The sequence below is a fragment of the Cupressus sempervirens genome, chromosome 4, assembly GCF_028749045.1.
Source record: "Cupressus sempervirens isolate cs-2001-9-10 chromosome 4, ASM2874904v1, whole genome shotgun sequence".
NCBI classification, from domain to species: domain Eukaryota; kingdom Viridiplantae; phylum Streptophyta; class Pinopsida; order Cupressales; family Cupressaceae; genus Cupressus; species Cupressus sempervirens.
Window position 1 is genome coordinate 338,855,539 of NC_143121.1, and position 16,910 is coordinate 338,872,448.

A 16,910-nucleotide genomic window follows, 5' to 3' on the forward strand; every position below is an offset into this window, starting at 1 on the left:
TTCAGTAGTATTGCCACCTCTTGATGATGAGAGAAAGCTTATCTTGGTTCCCGAGGCCATACTTGACTCCAGGGAGAGGGTGGTTCGCAGGAGGACTATCAGGGAGTATCTAGTGAAGTGGAGGAACCTACCTGTCGAGGATGCTACTTGGGAAAATGAGCAAATATTGCAGCATCCAGAGCTGAAATTGTTTGAGGACAAGCAATTTTGGGAATGGCGGACTGTAATGTCCCCTTTCTAGCATTCATAGCATGATGTTGTCGTTAGCCTATTTCCCCACAGTCCCGTAGGCTAACTAGGACATTAAAGGGGCTTAGAGGCCATTTGGCCTAGACAGTTTCAGTTGCAGGTCTTTCTGAGGGATTCTGGGGCAACTTTGGGCATACTTACTATTTATAGTAAGTCATCTTAGACATGGCCGGACATTCAGTCACAGTGGTATGTCGATGGTAATTGTTTAAAATCGACAGTAAAACTTATTTATCATTGATAAGATTTGTTATGTATTGATAAAGCCATTTTATAAAGTTAAATTTAAATATTTAACTTTATTAATGCATAGACTATAGTTTGTGGGAAATATTTAAATTAAAAGAGTTCCCTTTATTTTTATAACACATTGGAGACATAAGGTACATAAAGGGAGTTATGTTTTATCCCACATTGAGAAAACGAAGGATTGAGCTCTTGTGAGAACACTATAAAAGAAATGGAAGAGCTTTTTTTTGTATGCAGGGATGAAGATTAATGTTATGTTGCTGGATATTTGATTATCGGTCTTGGAGGACAGAATCCCTCTTTGCTAGCATTCTCTTCGCTATTGGAAGACACAGTCAGGAGGATCAAGGGTGTTTTCACTTCAGGAAACACACTGGGTTTCATTTGGGGCATTCGCATAAAGAAATTTACAAGGGTTTGAGGTGCAAATCTGAAGTTAGTTATTGCTATAGTGCCGCATGAACAGTATTTTGCTACAGTCGGCATGAACAGTATTTTGCTACAGTACGGCGTGAACAGTGTTGGTATCAAGTTTACTTGTTTTTCCGGCTGATTAAAAGTTTGGAGGGCTGCCGACTACATCTGCAAAATACTACGGCAACTAATTGCAGGTTTCTTCTGTCAAATTTTGATACTTTGCATAATAATTGATGAATACAAGTCTGAATAGTTGTTGCAGCCTTTAAGGCAGCTGTAAGTGCACATCTACATTTAAAAATCACCCTTTTATCAGCAGATTGAAAGAGTTTCCAGATATTTCATATACTGTTGAATGTGTCCCAAGTGTTTGTGAAAATGTTATGATGTGTATTATGCATTTTAATGTCAGTTCATAGTTGTTCGTAAATCTACTCATTGGAAAGCAATTTATTGAGGAAATCAGCTTTATGAGTTTGCATACAAAGTGTTTGACAATATTCCTTAAGTTAAATTTCTACAAGTCAAAGTTCAAATCAAGGGAGGATATTACATCGATACGGGTTCCCTAACCTTCCTTTCCCTTTGAAAACCTTATCATAAGCCCTTGCGCAAGCGTTGTTGACATGACCTTTAGAAGAACAAAGTTGACAAAAAGGAGTGGAGTTCTTGTATTCAATACATTGAGTCCAAGATCCCAGCCTAGACTTTAGTTCAATGGAAATCAGAAGAACAAAGCTAAGAACTACAAAAGAAACCAAAAACAATCCTTGCCCTACTCTTTGTAACAACATCAATGCCCAAATTCTCGCCAATGGAGCTAGTAATCCCTTTAATGACCTCATGATTTCAAAATTCCAACCGTAGTCCAGGATTGTGAACCTATGTTAAGATAGCCAAAAGATAATCAAGAGGGTCAAAACTAGGGCCTCCGTTTGCATAGATGAAGAAGTTGTTTAAAAAAAACCATGACCCAACGAATAGGATGTGAATACAATCTTTGAAGAAGGAAAAATAAAAACACCCCTTAGGAGGAGACAATACAAACAAAGAGCCCTTGATAGCTTATTTAGTTGCAATCCACTTTCTAGGCATTACAATGCCTGAGCGACAAACCCCAATTTTCCAAGATAGATAATTTTTCATCTTAGTTAAGGACCTATCAACGGAATGGTCCAATATCTTGATGCAAGTACCTGAATCTATTTTTTTTTACAAAGACACCCCCATATGAGTCAAAGAGGTCCTTTATAAAAGGATTCTTCCAAAGCCCATAAGGGCCTTTGTAAGCAGAAACAGACTTAGGGAGAGAGAACCATTAACCTTGATATACAAAACTTGATTGAAACTTAAGGTAAGAGGTATAAATTTTGTTGTTTTTCGAAAAAATCTACAAAATTGTTTAGGGCTTGAAGTTAATTTAGAGTAAGAGGTATGTGAATGGGAGGTGTTTTGATGAAACAACTTATCCTTAACTTCCAATTGGAATTAAAACCATAATTCTTAAAATTTTATAACAATAAACCATAATTCTAACAATTTTATAACTCCATAATTATAAGTCAAGATTAATTAGATCTTCTCTTTACGATTGTTATTGTGATAGCAGGAGATCAAAAATGACAAATACAAGGAGTTTTCTTAAGTTAGTGTCAATATTTACTATTAAAATTTGCCTTTATGATTTCATATGTTGATTACTTGTGCTTATCTTGTAGGAGGGAGAAGGGTGGAAGTGCTTTTGGTTGGGATGAATCCAGGTCCTTTTGGAATGGCCCAGGTAATTAGAATACTTTTATGTTTCTATCTTCTTCCTTTGAAAGATAAATGAGGGATTTTGCTATGGCCATTAAGCTCGGGCATATGTTTTGAACTCCAATACAAAAAATACACCATCTAGTAAAAAGAATTAAACTATTTTGAGGTTGGACATTTAGCTTTAACTTTTGATGTTCCGTTTTGTTGATATGTAACTAAAATTATATTACTCATGTGTAGGCACCCACTTAATATCCGTATACCTCCATTTGTTTTTTGTTTTTTTGGTAAATAAGAGGCAAGTGCCCATTTTATTGAAGTTTAGAAATATTTAGATAACCCTATTCAAGTGTAGGCATCGGGGGAAAAAGAACGGGGTTAATAAAATCCCTGGTGTAGCCTAGGATTGAAGTCCTGTATACGTTCATTTGCTAGAATTGGGATTTGAAGAGGGCATATCGTCTTTTACATAATTTTTAGAGGGCATACCCCCTATCATATAGAATTTAATAATTGATTACATAATTTAGTAAAAATTTACAACATATAAGATTGATGGATGAAAATGATGGAAAGTTATCCTTGGAGACTAGAAGAAGCTCTCTGCATTCTTGCAACATGTTGTCAGCCCACATATCCTCCTTCAAGGAACAAAACAAAACACTACACAAACACAACTTTTATAGAGAATGGGTTAGTTTCATCCTTGAATAATTCATATTTTAGATTAAGGAAGGTGGCAATGGAAATCTCAAACCTAAACATGCTGAAATAAAACCTTATAGAAGTGTCTTCAAACATAATCTCAAGCCATACCAGAACAGTAGTCATTTGAAATCTAAAATTGAGAACAACCATGTTTCCGAATATATAAGAAATATAAATCACAAATCCTTCTTAATCAAGATTGCTGAAACAAAATCATTCTCTGAAAGGAAATTGGAAGCACAAATATCGCAATAGCAACACCAAACTAAGATAAAAGACCCTTTCATACATGGAGTCAGCCGTGCTGGTGTTAGGCTATAGAAGCTTGGAAGCCAAATCCTGTCATGTTTAGTTGGAAAAAATCATGCTAGGGTCTGATAAGTATTCCAGAAATGACTTTTTAAGAGAGCCCTTAAAGAATGTTATATGGCGATTAACTAATTGCTAAATTCTTAAAAGTTGAGAACCAAAAGTAACAGGCGTTTATATGCTATTTACGAAGGAAGGTTCCATTCAAAAGTTACTACTGTCCAGACCATTAACAAAGTTAAAAGAAATTGTAAAGGAGATTCAAAGAGTCATATATTTAAATAAAGCATGGCTTCGGTCACTGTTTTAAGCCTTTGCCATAAAGTTCCAAGGAACATTTCGAAGACAAAAATGATAAAGAAGTATCTTAAAAGTCTCTCATTCCTTGAAACATTCATGGAGGTCTTCTATGTCGATTCGCAGGCCCAGTTGTGTAGTATCCCTTCTACTTGAAAGTAGTGCTCCAACCAGTCTAGATCAATGTGGTCCAACATAGCAAAAAAGTAAAGAAGAAACCTAATATTTCTCAGATAAACCTCTTTGTCTTCCTAGAAGCCCGCCGGATCCTCAATAAAGATAATCGGGTAATTAGGAACAGGTTCCGCTCTATATAAAGAAAATTGTAGTAAGCTGCAAGAGGAATGATAAGATCTCTTCTAATGTTAATAAGGATAGTGTCGAGATCTCACAACAGATGGTTGTCAAATATTCATGAGATAGACTAGCTAACAGCCTATTATCAACACATATATGACGGACTTCTGCTATGAACATAGCAATGATGACTGCATTAAAACGAGACCTATTGGGACAATTGATATATTGGGTACCTAAGCTTTGTAGAACAACTATCCAAATTACCTTATTCCTAACAGATACAAACTGTATAATTCTCTCAATCTTAATGGGTTTATCGAAAGCCATGAGCCTAGCAAGAGAGGTGAGCTTAATCCGAGTATCCATAATTCTCAAATGCAAACAAGGAACTCAACATTCCTTAATAATAAGTTGAGGAGAAAGGCTGCCCAACCTGCCACCTTTCTTTGGTGAATAATTGCATTTAAGTCTCGCACAAGGAATGATGAAATGTTCTGAACGGTTTCGGTAATGTTCCTGAAAGTTTCAGAGATGCTCTCAAACGGTTTCGGTAATGTTCCCAAAAGTTTCGGAGATGCTCCCAAAAGGTTTATGCTCTAATACCACTGTAATGTTCCCGAACAATTTCAGTAATGTTCCCTAAAGTTTCGGAGATGCTCCCGAACAATTTCAGTAATGCTCCCGAAAGGTTTATGCTCTGATACCATTGTAATGTTCCTTTCTAGAGTTTCCTTATGAAGTCTCGTAGTATGCTTTAGGTAATCTTGTCGTGTGCTTCAGGTAGTCTGGTTGTGTGCTCCAAGTAGTATCCATTAGTGCTTCGGGTGGCCAGTGCTTCAGGTCAGTTCTTTAGGTAGTTCTCCTTTAGTGCTTCGGGTTAGTGCTTCAGGTCAGTGCTTCGCATTAATGCTTCGAGTCAGTGCTTTGGGTAAGTACTTCGGGTGACTAGTGGTTCAGGTCAGTGCTTCAAGAGATTGATCCGAAGGGAACTTAGTCCGAAGGGGAAACTTGATCCGAAGGGGAAACTTGATCCGAAGGGGTTTTTGATCCAAAGGCAATTGTTCTAATACTACTGCTCTGGAGACGATCTCTCTCCGTTAGATACTGGAAATGTTGCTCGGATGGTTCTATCGTGGAGGCAGTACGGCTAAGTGGAGATGATGTACAAACACTAATTGAGGAGGAAGGAGGAGTAGCAGGAATGTCGTATGGTGGAAGGACGAACAATAGGAATGTCGTGCAGTTACAGGGGGTAGATGGTCATACAAAGGGATATGGAGCAAGCCGTACGGTGGAACACAAATATGGCTGTATGTAATTGCTTGGGAGTCCGTATGGACGGTACGGTGGATTGAGTTTGACTGTATGGTAACAGGCCAAGGGAAATGGGAAGGCCGTGTGGTAAGAAGAATGAAGCCAGAAGATGATTTGGTAGTTGACAGATGGTTAATGTTGTGTATCATTGAGGCACGGATGGAAGGCGATTTTAGTCTTTCAAACATAAACTTATAATCATAAATTCATCAGATAAAATCCAAACAATAATGGAGATCGAACATGAATAATCCTTCAATTAACATATGCCAATATGATAGTGCTCCAACTTGCTAGATCTGAGTGAAGTGTTATAGTTGACCAAATAGTGTGAGGGTTGAATCCCACCGAAACCAGAAATAGCGAAGTAGGGAAGATCTTTCACTTCCAAAATGGCGAACTACAAAGAATTCCAACTGGAATTTACAGTACAAAGAAAATAATCCAAATTGCATACCTACAACTACATCCAAGCCGTGCTTAAATACCCGTTAGGGAAAACCTTTCCGAGGGTGTACAGAGATAGCCAACGAGAAAGTTTACCAACGGAAACTAAAATAAAAATAGGTCCGAGATATATTAAATCAATCGAAACCACAAATACAAATAATAACTTGGGCCTGTATTAATTAATTAAAGAAACTAATTAAAGGTCCTTTTATTATATTATTGAAATTTTGGGACCAGTTAATGAATTAAATTAAATTATTACATTAAAATTTGGGGACATGACAAATGAAGTAATGCATGCACGAAAGGTGCTTGCCTCTTTGTATGAGCACTAAATGATCATTTATTAAAAGCACATCCAAGTTTAAAATTGAAAAAAAAAGATTAAAAGTGAAGAGTAAAATAAGAGAGGTGTGAATGGCGGATCCCAAGATGGCCTTAAAAAAACTTCATTAGAAGCTGCTGAAAATCCCTTTAGTACCAAACTTGATTGACATAGTTAAATATGCTAGGTATTATGTTCCTTCAAAAATAAATCCAATAAGGATAGAAAAAACAATCTAGACAAAACAAAAATAGAGAAGAATTAAAATAATGATAAAAGGATTAGAAATGAGTTAAAAGAGACTAGGATGGTAAGGGGAAGATACTAGGATTAAGACAACACTTCTTTAGGGCTAACTTTCTATAAGCTTCCATATATCCTGCTAGTATAACATTCATAAAACAATGAATCAAAAGAAGCCACAGTAGTTATAAGGAGAGTAATTGAAGTTCCCTCGAGAAGTCATTCTTGCTCTGTAGGTCATTTGGCCAAATGCTTTAAGAGACACAAGTCTTATTCGAGCCATCTGCTCCTTCATTTGCCAACTGATTAGCCAGAGTGTTCTCTTCTCTATTAATATGGCTCATTGTAGCTTGCTTAAATGTTTGGAGGATCTGTAATGCTTTTACCAGTAGTGATTCCAATTTCCAGTTAGGCATGGATCCCTTTTGTAGGGCATTAATGATTATGGCTGAGTCACCTTCAATTTCAATGTTTTGGAATTTGAAAATTGAGCAGAGCCGGAGTCCTTTCAAAAGGGCTTTAAGCTTTGCCTCGTGATTAGATGCAAATCCAATGTATTTTCAACATTTGATTGGAATATCTCCCTTAGGATCTCTAATAGAACACCCAATGCCAGCAACACCTAGATTCTCTCGTGAAGCTCCATCAAAATTAATGTTCACCCAACCTTTTTGGGGAGGTGACCATACACATTTTTCCCTTTCACTTTTATCCTTCCCTTTCCCAATGAAAGGAGGAAGTTTATGTACCAGCCATCTGTGTCGCATATAATCATCCCACTAAGTCATTACTTTATGGGATCCTTCGTTATTGCATACCTTACTGTTAATAAATTCAATGGTTAGAGTTTCCAATTTAACAATGAGTTGCTAGTGATCCATCTTCATATCTCTAAATATCTTTCTGTTCCTTTACTTCCATAATAATTGTAGAATCATGGAAGGAGATATTAGCCATATTCCCCTAAAAATACTCTCTTTATTCAAGATGGTCCAGGATAAGAAGAGAGATCGAATGGAGTGAGGAAGATCTTTTTTCTAGGACATCATTTTGAAGAACCAGTTCCAATGCTATCTAGCATAGTCATAGTTAACTAATAAATGGTTGAGATACTCCTATTCCTTTTCACAAAGTGGATGTTGAAGGGGGCCTTCATAGCCCATTCTTCTGAATTTATCAGCAATTGGGATTTTTTCTTGAAGAGCTAGCCATGGGAATGCCCCTGCCTTAGGAAGACAGAGCATCCTAACACAAGATCTTAGGTAGCTCCTCCTTGGGGGGATTTCTTCTTTCCATCAAGTAGCTGTAGTCTTCCTTTGCTGTAAAGTCCCCTAATTTGGATCCATCCCAGATTAATTTATCTTTACTATTTGATAAGACTAAGGTTCCATTTTTAAGAATGGACAAAACAAAAGCCTTATTAGACTGTGGAGCCTTAGGATTATGGAAGGATTCCCAATGCCAACCCTCGTGGAAAGATTTGTCTAAGCCCACATTGTTCCTTAGGAAAGGAACCCAAGATTCTTCCAGGTCTTCTCTAAGAATAAGAAAGTTGCCCAACTTATTTATAATATGGTATCCTTCCCAAGAACTAGTCCAGAATCTTTCCTCATCAGCTTTTCCTACTTTCGATGTGATTCTATTAGAGATGATAGATTTGCATTTGATCATGAAATTCCAAATGCCTGATCCCATTGGAGGATTTTTAATTCTGAAGAGACTGAGGGGATCCATTGAATCAAGATATTTTTGTAATGAATTTTGGCCCATTTTAGATGAGGGTTTCTAAACATTCTCCATACCAATTTTGCCCGAGAATCGAGGCCTAATCTTTGATATTTCTTATCCCATAACCTCCATTGGCCTTAGGCCTGTATGCTTTATCCCAAGTCAATAATGGAATTTTCATTATGTTGCCTAAACCTTGCTAAAGAAAGTCTCTTGAAATTTTGTTTAAAAGCTCTATTCAGAACAGGCAAGTTGGATATTGAGAGGTGATATATAGGTATGCTAGTTAACACTGATTTTAGTAAAGCTAGTCTCCTCGCCAGAGATAGCCTCTTTCCTTTCCGTGATTGAATTTTTTGTTTTGACCTTACCTAATAGACTATCCCAGCTAGCTGTCTATTTCATCCCTTTTTCCAGCTAGAACTCAAGGTATTTAGAAGGAAAGGTGCCTGCTTTGATGTTGAGAATTTTCCCTATACTTACTCTTAGAGAAGGGGCAGTGTTAAAAAAAAAGGCTTCTGACTTTGCCAAGTTGATCTTTTGACCTAAAAGGACCATATGATTGTTAAGAATGGTTTTCATGGTTTTGGCTTCTAAGATGCTGACCTCATCATACAACATTGTGTCATCTACAAATTTCTGATGGATAGTGGGTTCATCCTTCCTTGCTGGTTGAATGCCTTTAAGTAGGTTGTTAGAGAAGCTAGTTTGGAATGCTCTCCCTAGGGCTTCTGACATTAGGACAAACAAGAATAGGGAAGATTAGGATAAACAAGAATGAGGATAGAGGATCCCCTAGCTGTAGTCCTCTTGAAGGAGCCAAAAATCCTTTTGGGGCACCATTTACAAGAACCAAGAATATCGGGGTAGAGATGCATTCATAGATTAAGTTTATCCAAGGTTTAGCAAATTCGTGAGCTTGGAGATGTTTGCAGCGAAAGTACTAGTTTACTTTGTCATTGGGGCACCATTTTCAAGAACCTAGAATCTCGGGGTGGAGATGCATTCATTGATTAAGTTTATCCAAGGTTTAGTAAATTCGTGAGCTTGGAGACGTTTGCAGTGAAAGTACTAGTTTACTTTGTCATAGGCTTTACTAATATCCAGTTTTATGAGCATCCTAGGTTTTCTTGATACTTGTAAAGAATGCATAATTTCTTGAGCTATCACCACTCCATCGTAAATGGATCTGCTAGGAACAAAACTTGTTTGTTCTTCATTAATGAGAGATGGTAAAAGATTTTGAAGTCTACTAGCTAAAGTCTTTGTTAGCAATTTATACAGTGTATTACAAAGAGCTACCGGTCTATAGTCTTTGAAGCTTTTAGGAGATTCCTGTTTATGAATTAAAGCTAGGAAAGTGTGATTAACTTCCCTAATGGGCCCCCTAGAGTTACAAACTCTTTCCAGAGCCTCTGTGACTTCATCTCCTAAGAAATGACAACATTTTTGAAAGAAGCAAGCCAGGAAGCCATTTGGCCCAGGTGATTTATCCGTATTCATTTGTTTTAGAACCTTTTGCACTTCTTCCTTAGTAAATTTTGCCAAGAGTACTTTATTCTTCTTTGGGGTATTAGGAATGTTATTGAGGAATTCTTTCTGATTTAGTGTTGAAGAGTTTTCGTTAAGCATATTCTTAAAAAAAAGAGGAAATCTCCTCTGCCACCACTGAGGGGTTTTCCAAGCTCAAACTTTTCTTTGCTGGAATTTTGGTAACCTTGTTTTGTTCTCTATGAAGCTTTGTGCTATGATGATTTTTTTGTGTGTTCTTATCTCCTTTAAGCCAAGACTCCCTAGATTTCTGCCTCCAATAAATTTCTACCTTAGCTAGAATATCTTGTAATTTTAATTTTAGGTTTTTTTTCACGGATATAAAGGTCTTCTTCCATGCCTACAACCATGACTTCCAAGTTAACTTGTTCTAGTTCTGCTTCTATTTCCCTTTTTTGATCGAAGATGTTTTGAAATGTGGATTTATTCCATTGAATGAGATGATTCTTTATAATTTATAATTTTTGAAGTACTTTATACATATTGGATCCTGAGAGTTTTGCTTCCCTCCACCATAGTTCCAGTAGAGATAGAAGAGAGGGGTCGAGAAACCACATTTGCTCAAGTTTGAATGGATTTCTAGCTGGGGTTTCTCCCATGAACATATAAAGCAGAACAAGGAAATGATCCGAGTTGGAGAAAGGTAAATTTTCAGATTTGATATAGGAAATTTGATCAGGGAAGTTACCCTAGGAAATGAACCTATCTAATCTTTCTTCTATTTGACTGAAACCAATAATTAAAATCTATAGATGTTTGAAACAGTTTTGACAATCCTCTTTTTTTCGAGGGCGAGGTGATAGCATTAAAATCACCTCCTAGAATACAAAATTGATTAAGGGTCTGAAGATGAGTGCTTGATTCTTGCCAAACCTTTCTTTTATTAGAAGTCAAGATGGGGCCATGTATATTAAACGTGAAAAGAACAAATTTTTGTTAAGATCCTTAACTTGTGCCAGCATCCAATTCTTTTTCGAATTAATAGGGGTGATGCTAATGTTGTGAGGGTTGCAAATGAAGGCGAAGCCTCTTGAAGTGCCCTCAATTGGGATTCCCCAAATACATTTGAATCCCAGTTTCTTATTAAATTCAAACACTTCTTCTAAGCTCATTTTAGTTTCTTGTGTAATAGCAATGTCAGGTTTATATTTGTTAAGACAACACTTGAGAAGGTGCTGTTTGTTAGAGGCATTAAGCCCCCTAACATTCCAAGATAGGACTAACATGACCCCTTGGGAAGGCTCCTCCACTTCCCGGCTTCAAAGAGATCAATTAATTTTTGTTGCTCTTCAGCTTCTGCTGCCTAAGATCTAAGTTCAGTCAAGGATTTCCTACCCCTTTTTCTGGGTATTCTTTCTAAGAGCGAGCATGTTTTTTTCAATTTCCCTCATATTTTCTAATTCTTCCATTATTACCACTTAGCATGAAGATCTTCCATAGTATAGCCTTCTCCTCCTAGGGAAAGCAAATCAATGAATAAGCTTCTGCTTATGATGATCTAAGCAATCCTTGACAACATTTTCTGTAAAGGTATTATAAGATCCTCTGCCAATTTTTCACATAAGGCATATTTTTCTTCTCTACATAACCTTTTGAGAGAGTATCCCCTACTATTACATCGAGAGGATCTTTCTTTAGAAGGGAAACTAGGAGACCCATCTGCCTGAACCTTATTAATTTGATCCCCCATGTTGGTGGGTTGAAACAGAGATTGTTCAAGAACACTCTTAAGGTCTGAATTAGGGACCTAATTTTGGGTTCGCTTATTATTATCTCCTTTCATAGAATGGGAAGAGCTTCCTCCATCTTCAGAAGGATTCTCTGTTACATCCGAAATTTTGCCCTAAAATTTTAAACTGATTATAGCCGTTGAATCAAACTATTTCTTCATGAACGTGTGAAATTGAGTTAGTTAATTATAGCCGTCGTTTATTTTTTTTCATGATCATGTGAAATTGAGTTAGTTAATTATAGCTGTTGTATTGATTTATTTGAGTTAATTAAGTTTATTCATGATCATGTGAAAGTAAGTTAATTATAGCCGTTGTATATTACGATGAACATGTAGAGTTAGTTAATCTGACATTGATGAAATCTCTAATGGTCACTTGATAACTTTGAATTAGCAATTTATAAATCTTGAATTGATGTCTTCGTGAGAATGTTGTTTTGAATGATTACAGGAAGAAGACTGAAGAGAGAGGGGAAGCATAGCTAAACAGGGTCATCGGAAGAGGATGGTTGAGTAGTTTAGTCATCAAAATCAATAGGTTTGACCTAAACTATCTTCGCAAGGTTACTAGGACTTGGCAACATATTTCGTGGTGGAACTACACGAGCTATAAAGTAGAACATTATAATAAAAAAAAATGTAAAATAAACATAAATTATTACCTTGAAAGAATTATCAAATATTATTATTATTTAATTATTATTTTACATTCTCAAATATGATCATATGTAAATAATAATAAAATGACACCATTACATTGATAATAATAATCCAATGATGCCACCCTATTATTACGTACACATAGGCATAAATGAGAAAATAAAATAATAATAAAATAATAATAATTTTAAAAACCTTTCATCTTCTTCTTTCTTACTTTTCCTTCCTTTCTTTCTTTTTCTTTTAAGCCGATTTGAATGGCTTTCGATTTGAGTCTTGTAACTGTAGGTAGCCGTAGAGACATGCTTACTCTATATAATGGATTTCCTTAATTGACTGTCAGCATGCATTCTTTCTCGATCAACATTCATATTCTTTTGGCAATCGAACCCTTTGTTAGATATCCTCATAATTTGCAGAGTCAACCTGAGATCATACTGTGCTCATCGAATAAGTTCTACCAAGCCACGGATCTCAGAGCTGGTTGGCGGATTTATTCCAAACGCCAAGGCTTTATTTAGACTTTCGTGCAGAGTCATGTAAGGCACCTCCTACAACCCGTGCACCCTTTTCATACTCTTATTCCTGTTAAGTTTAGACACGGAATTATTTCCTTAAGCCGTCAGTTCTGATCTTCTATTTCCATAGTGTTAGCATGTGCTGATATGACAATGAAATTATAAAGTTAGTTTTCTTTTTCTTTCTCATGTATATAAATATTTGAATAGGTAGAGCTATTCTGAATCATTTTGATCCATGTCAAGAAAGTATATCAACCCAGTTTAGAATCAAATGCATCCTGAAATAATTATAACTGAGAGAATGATGTATAGAACACCAAGGAATTCACTAGGCGATAACGCTAGAATATGGTGAAGAAGGTGTGAAGTATCACTGAGAATTTAATTTGATAGCACCTAGGAATCACCGGCTTGATGGCTTGAAATAGGTGAGGAGGTGTAGAGAATCTGCAAAACAAGAATGTCATTAGAATAAGATAATAACATGATAAATAATAACATTAGCTCATGCATGTTCCATTCATGAAGAATGTTGTCAAGCCGAGTGGTGGAGATCGGGTTTGTCGACCCACATTTTGAAATCCTTGGCTAGGGTGGAATTAGGCAGATTTGCCGAACAAGTGATCTTTGTTGATTGTCCAGATGCTTCAGTTATTTTGTCAAATAACTGTTGGGACTTCAACCCACCTGAATACTCTAATAGCTAGATTAATGAACATCCCAAGCTCAACCTTGGGGTAGGGAGGGCCGTTCTATTAAATTAGAATAAGTGGGGATAAGTAATGGTCCGCGGTTGGGAGGTTAAGCCTATGTCAATGCTTCTCCTCTTACCAATGCCAGGGCTTGGACAATGAGTAAAAGAAAAGAGGGGGTCTAGTCCTCGAAGAGGTGCCCCGCATTGGGACTAGGTGTGAGCTGCGTGAATGTGGTCTTTTGTTGTGCCTCCTCGCTCAACATCCTCACTGAATGGCTCTGCACCTTGGAAGTGGATGTATCTCCTCCTATATGTGGGACCGCCAATACCTCATTGTCTAAGTCTGAATCCTTATCATCCTCGTCCTCGTCCTAAATGTCATCTATTGTGAAACAAAAATCTGTTTCAGCACGCTCTTCCAAGGCCTACTTCTCCAAATCAGCAAACTCCTCTGCTAAAAACAATGGACCTAGCTCTTGTGCCTTCCAATCAGAATAAGGATTTATCTCATTCATATCAAGTGGACCAAGTACTACTAAACTCTGTGCCCTTTTTATGCGCAACTGAAGATTATAGTGCACATAAACAAGGTCATTGAGCCTTTTTTGAGTCAATCTGTTTCTTTTCTTTGTGTGGGTGGACTCAAATAAGCTCCAATTGCACTAAGAATGGGATGCGCTACAAGTTTGGCAAAAGACTTTGAGAGCAAAATTCTTTAAATTAGAGGTATTTCCACCCCAAGTTGACCACCAACTATCTATAATACAAAATATAATAAGTTATAAAGCAATGGAAAAAGATAATTAGAAAATACAACTTATCAATTTGCAAAAGTTTTAAAGTTCAAACTTTGATGGTTTACCTGGGGCTTGAGCGCCTCTTGCTCTCTTTGATAGCGTAGAAGAGAACAAATCACCACATGATCGACATAGACTTGTTCGGTCACAACAAGTTTTCTCTCCGCTTCATCGGATACGATCCTCTCCATGCATCTAGAGAGACCCTCCATGACCTTCTTAAGGATTTGAATAGGAATCATCGGCCCTAAAACAAACATAAAATGAAATCAAGTCTTAGTACAGAACCTTAAAAAATGAAGTAAAATGAAATCTTAGTTAAATCTCAAGGAGAATCATAGTACTTGAATTTAGGGTTGAGGAAGTAGCCTTTAGGGTGCATGAATGGGTTAGTGGAGCATATTGTTCCACCTTCTATCGATTTTTCCAAATGGGGTTAAATTTGAGTCTGTTCGCATGGTAGTAATTTCTAACAACCTCTTTGGCCTTATCCATGACCTCATAAAGACATCCCATTGGGAATTGTTGCCCATCGCATATGTACAAGACTCTAACCAGGGGCATAGGCATCTACATTTGAAATTTGAAAAATACAAATTAGTTACCAACATAGTAAGTTATAAATTAATAATGAAACTTGAATCAACTAAAAAATAAATGTTTTGATTTTAAATGTTACCTTCACAATCTCAGTAGCCTTTTCAAAAAACTCTCATCAAAGTCTATCCGTGCCACGCCCTCTCCTTTAGGCTTCTTTGAGTAAGGTGAAGTAACCCAATCAGCACACAAAAACATTTGTTTCATAGGCAATAGTGTGTTGATAATACTTTGCAATGTCAAGAACACCATTTCAAACCTTGTGGTAGTGGGTCTCACCAAATCTTTGCCTTTAGTGATCCTTCTTATCAAACTGAGAACCCACGGGTGATTATAGATATATTTGGTGACACGCCTTGCATCTTCCACAATTGGACTCAGCCAATCAAGTTTTCCTATGTCCTCCAAAATAAGGTCAGGGACATGTGTTGCACAAGGTGACGAAAAAAGTGTACGATGCCTTTCTTGGTGGATTCTACCTAAAAGATTAGTAAAAAAATAATAATTAGTTACAAACTTTCCATATTTACATCAAATCTAAATTCAATAATACCATAGCATTACATTCATGATTTATATTGAATATAAAAAAAAAATTTATCTTCTGCATTATCTGTGATGATTTGCACCACATTCTCTACTCCCACCTCTGTGACATTATTCTCTAACATTAAAGTCAATGTGTGCATTTTTCACTTTATTGGAGGCATCAACAAATTTCCAAAACAACACATCACCTTTGCAAGCAACCAATAAATTAGTAATGGTTCTACTTCTTTCATTAGTCCACCCATTAGATAAAATGGTATAGCCATATTTCGTCCACTCTTTCTTTTGGTCTTATATCAATACTCCTTCCCTACCAACCGCATTGTCAACCAGCCTACAAAATTTAGGTGTAATAAAATGTTAATATAAAGTAGGAAATAACAATTAAGATTTAAAATATAACAATGAACTAAGGTGGATTTCAATTATTTATAGTTACTAAAGAGTAAAATACTAACCTTCCACTCAAATCCTTGCAAGAAGGGGGCTTGTACCCTTTGCCCGATGTTGAATTTGTGTTCACCAAATTCAACCAATAGGGACTATCAACCACATACATTGAGAGATTGTTGAAAAACCAAAAATCAGTTGTTGCAGTATCAATTTGTTCATGCACCTCCTTATTCCATTAAGTGCCATCTAATGATGGTTGTGATCCAGTTGTGTTCCTGGACACAAAATAACTCCCTATGCCTGATGCGTATGGTGATGAAGAACTAGGTAATGTAGAAGGAGCGGGTATAGCAAATGAGACACGCTGTTTGTAGATTCGCGGGCCACAAAGAGATCTCGCTATGTTCTCAAGTGCCTCTTCTTCTTCTTGAATATCAATTGGAGCTCCTTGAGATTCAGCTATGGCTTCCCTCATAGCTAATTTCGCTCACTCCCTATTCAATTTTTTCTCTCCAGCAATTGCAAGTAGGGCATTGATGAATCTTTTTTCTTATTCAGTTACCTTGTGACAATGAGTTGAATCATGTTTCTTTATGCGTGCAACGTGGTATTTGAAGCGGTTTAGGACTCCATAAATATTTTTCTGACATAGAATGCATATAACCTTCCCAACATCATTTGGAGCTTCATAGGCAAACTACTGTGCCTTATCTCTTGCATTTCTGGGCCGAGTACCGATAAATTTAGATGGGCATGGTGTTTGTGGCCACTCTTCCTGTGAATTTGCCATTTTTTTTAATGCTTACCGCTGCCCTACATATAAATTTAAAAAGCAAATTAAATTTAATAGAAAAATGAAGAAACAAAATTAGAACTTCAAAATAGAAACTAGGTAAATTAGTTTGATTGTTTTTAGATGTCACTCAAAGTTGAACATTAACTACACAGACTGTTAGTGTTTGTTTAAAAAGAAACTACATGTTTTTTAAAAAATGATTGTCAAACATAGAGTTGAAATGCTTTCAAATGATTCAAACATGGAGTTGAAATGCTTTCAAATGATTTGAAT

At 36.6% G+C, this 16,910-nt stretch overlaps 1 protein-coding gene across 2 annotated transcripts in view; it reads left to right on the plus strand.

The window, feature by feature from the left end:
* Positions 1–16,910, plus strand: part of LOC149561410 (uncharacterized) — a 295,535-nt gene that overhangs the window by 90,624 nt on the left and 188,001 nt on the right. For both annotated transcript variants that reach the window (XM_089825134.1, XM_089825135.1), the window contains exon 3: positions 2,634–2,695. In XM_089825134.1, the coding sequence (XP_089681260.1) occupies positions 2,634–2,695 (62 nt within the window). The remainder of the gene's footprint in view (positions 1–2,633; positions 2,696–16,910) is intronic.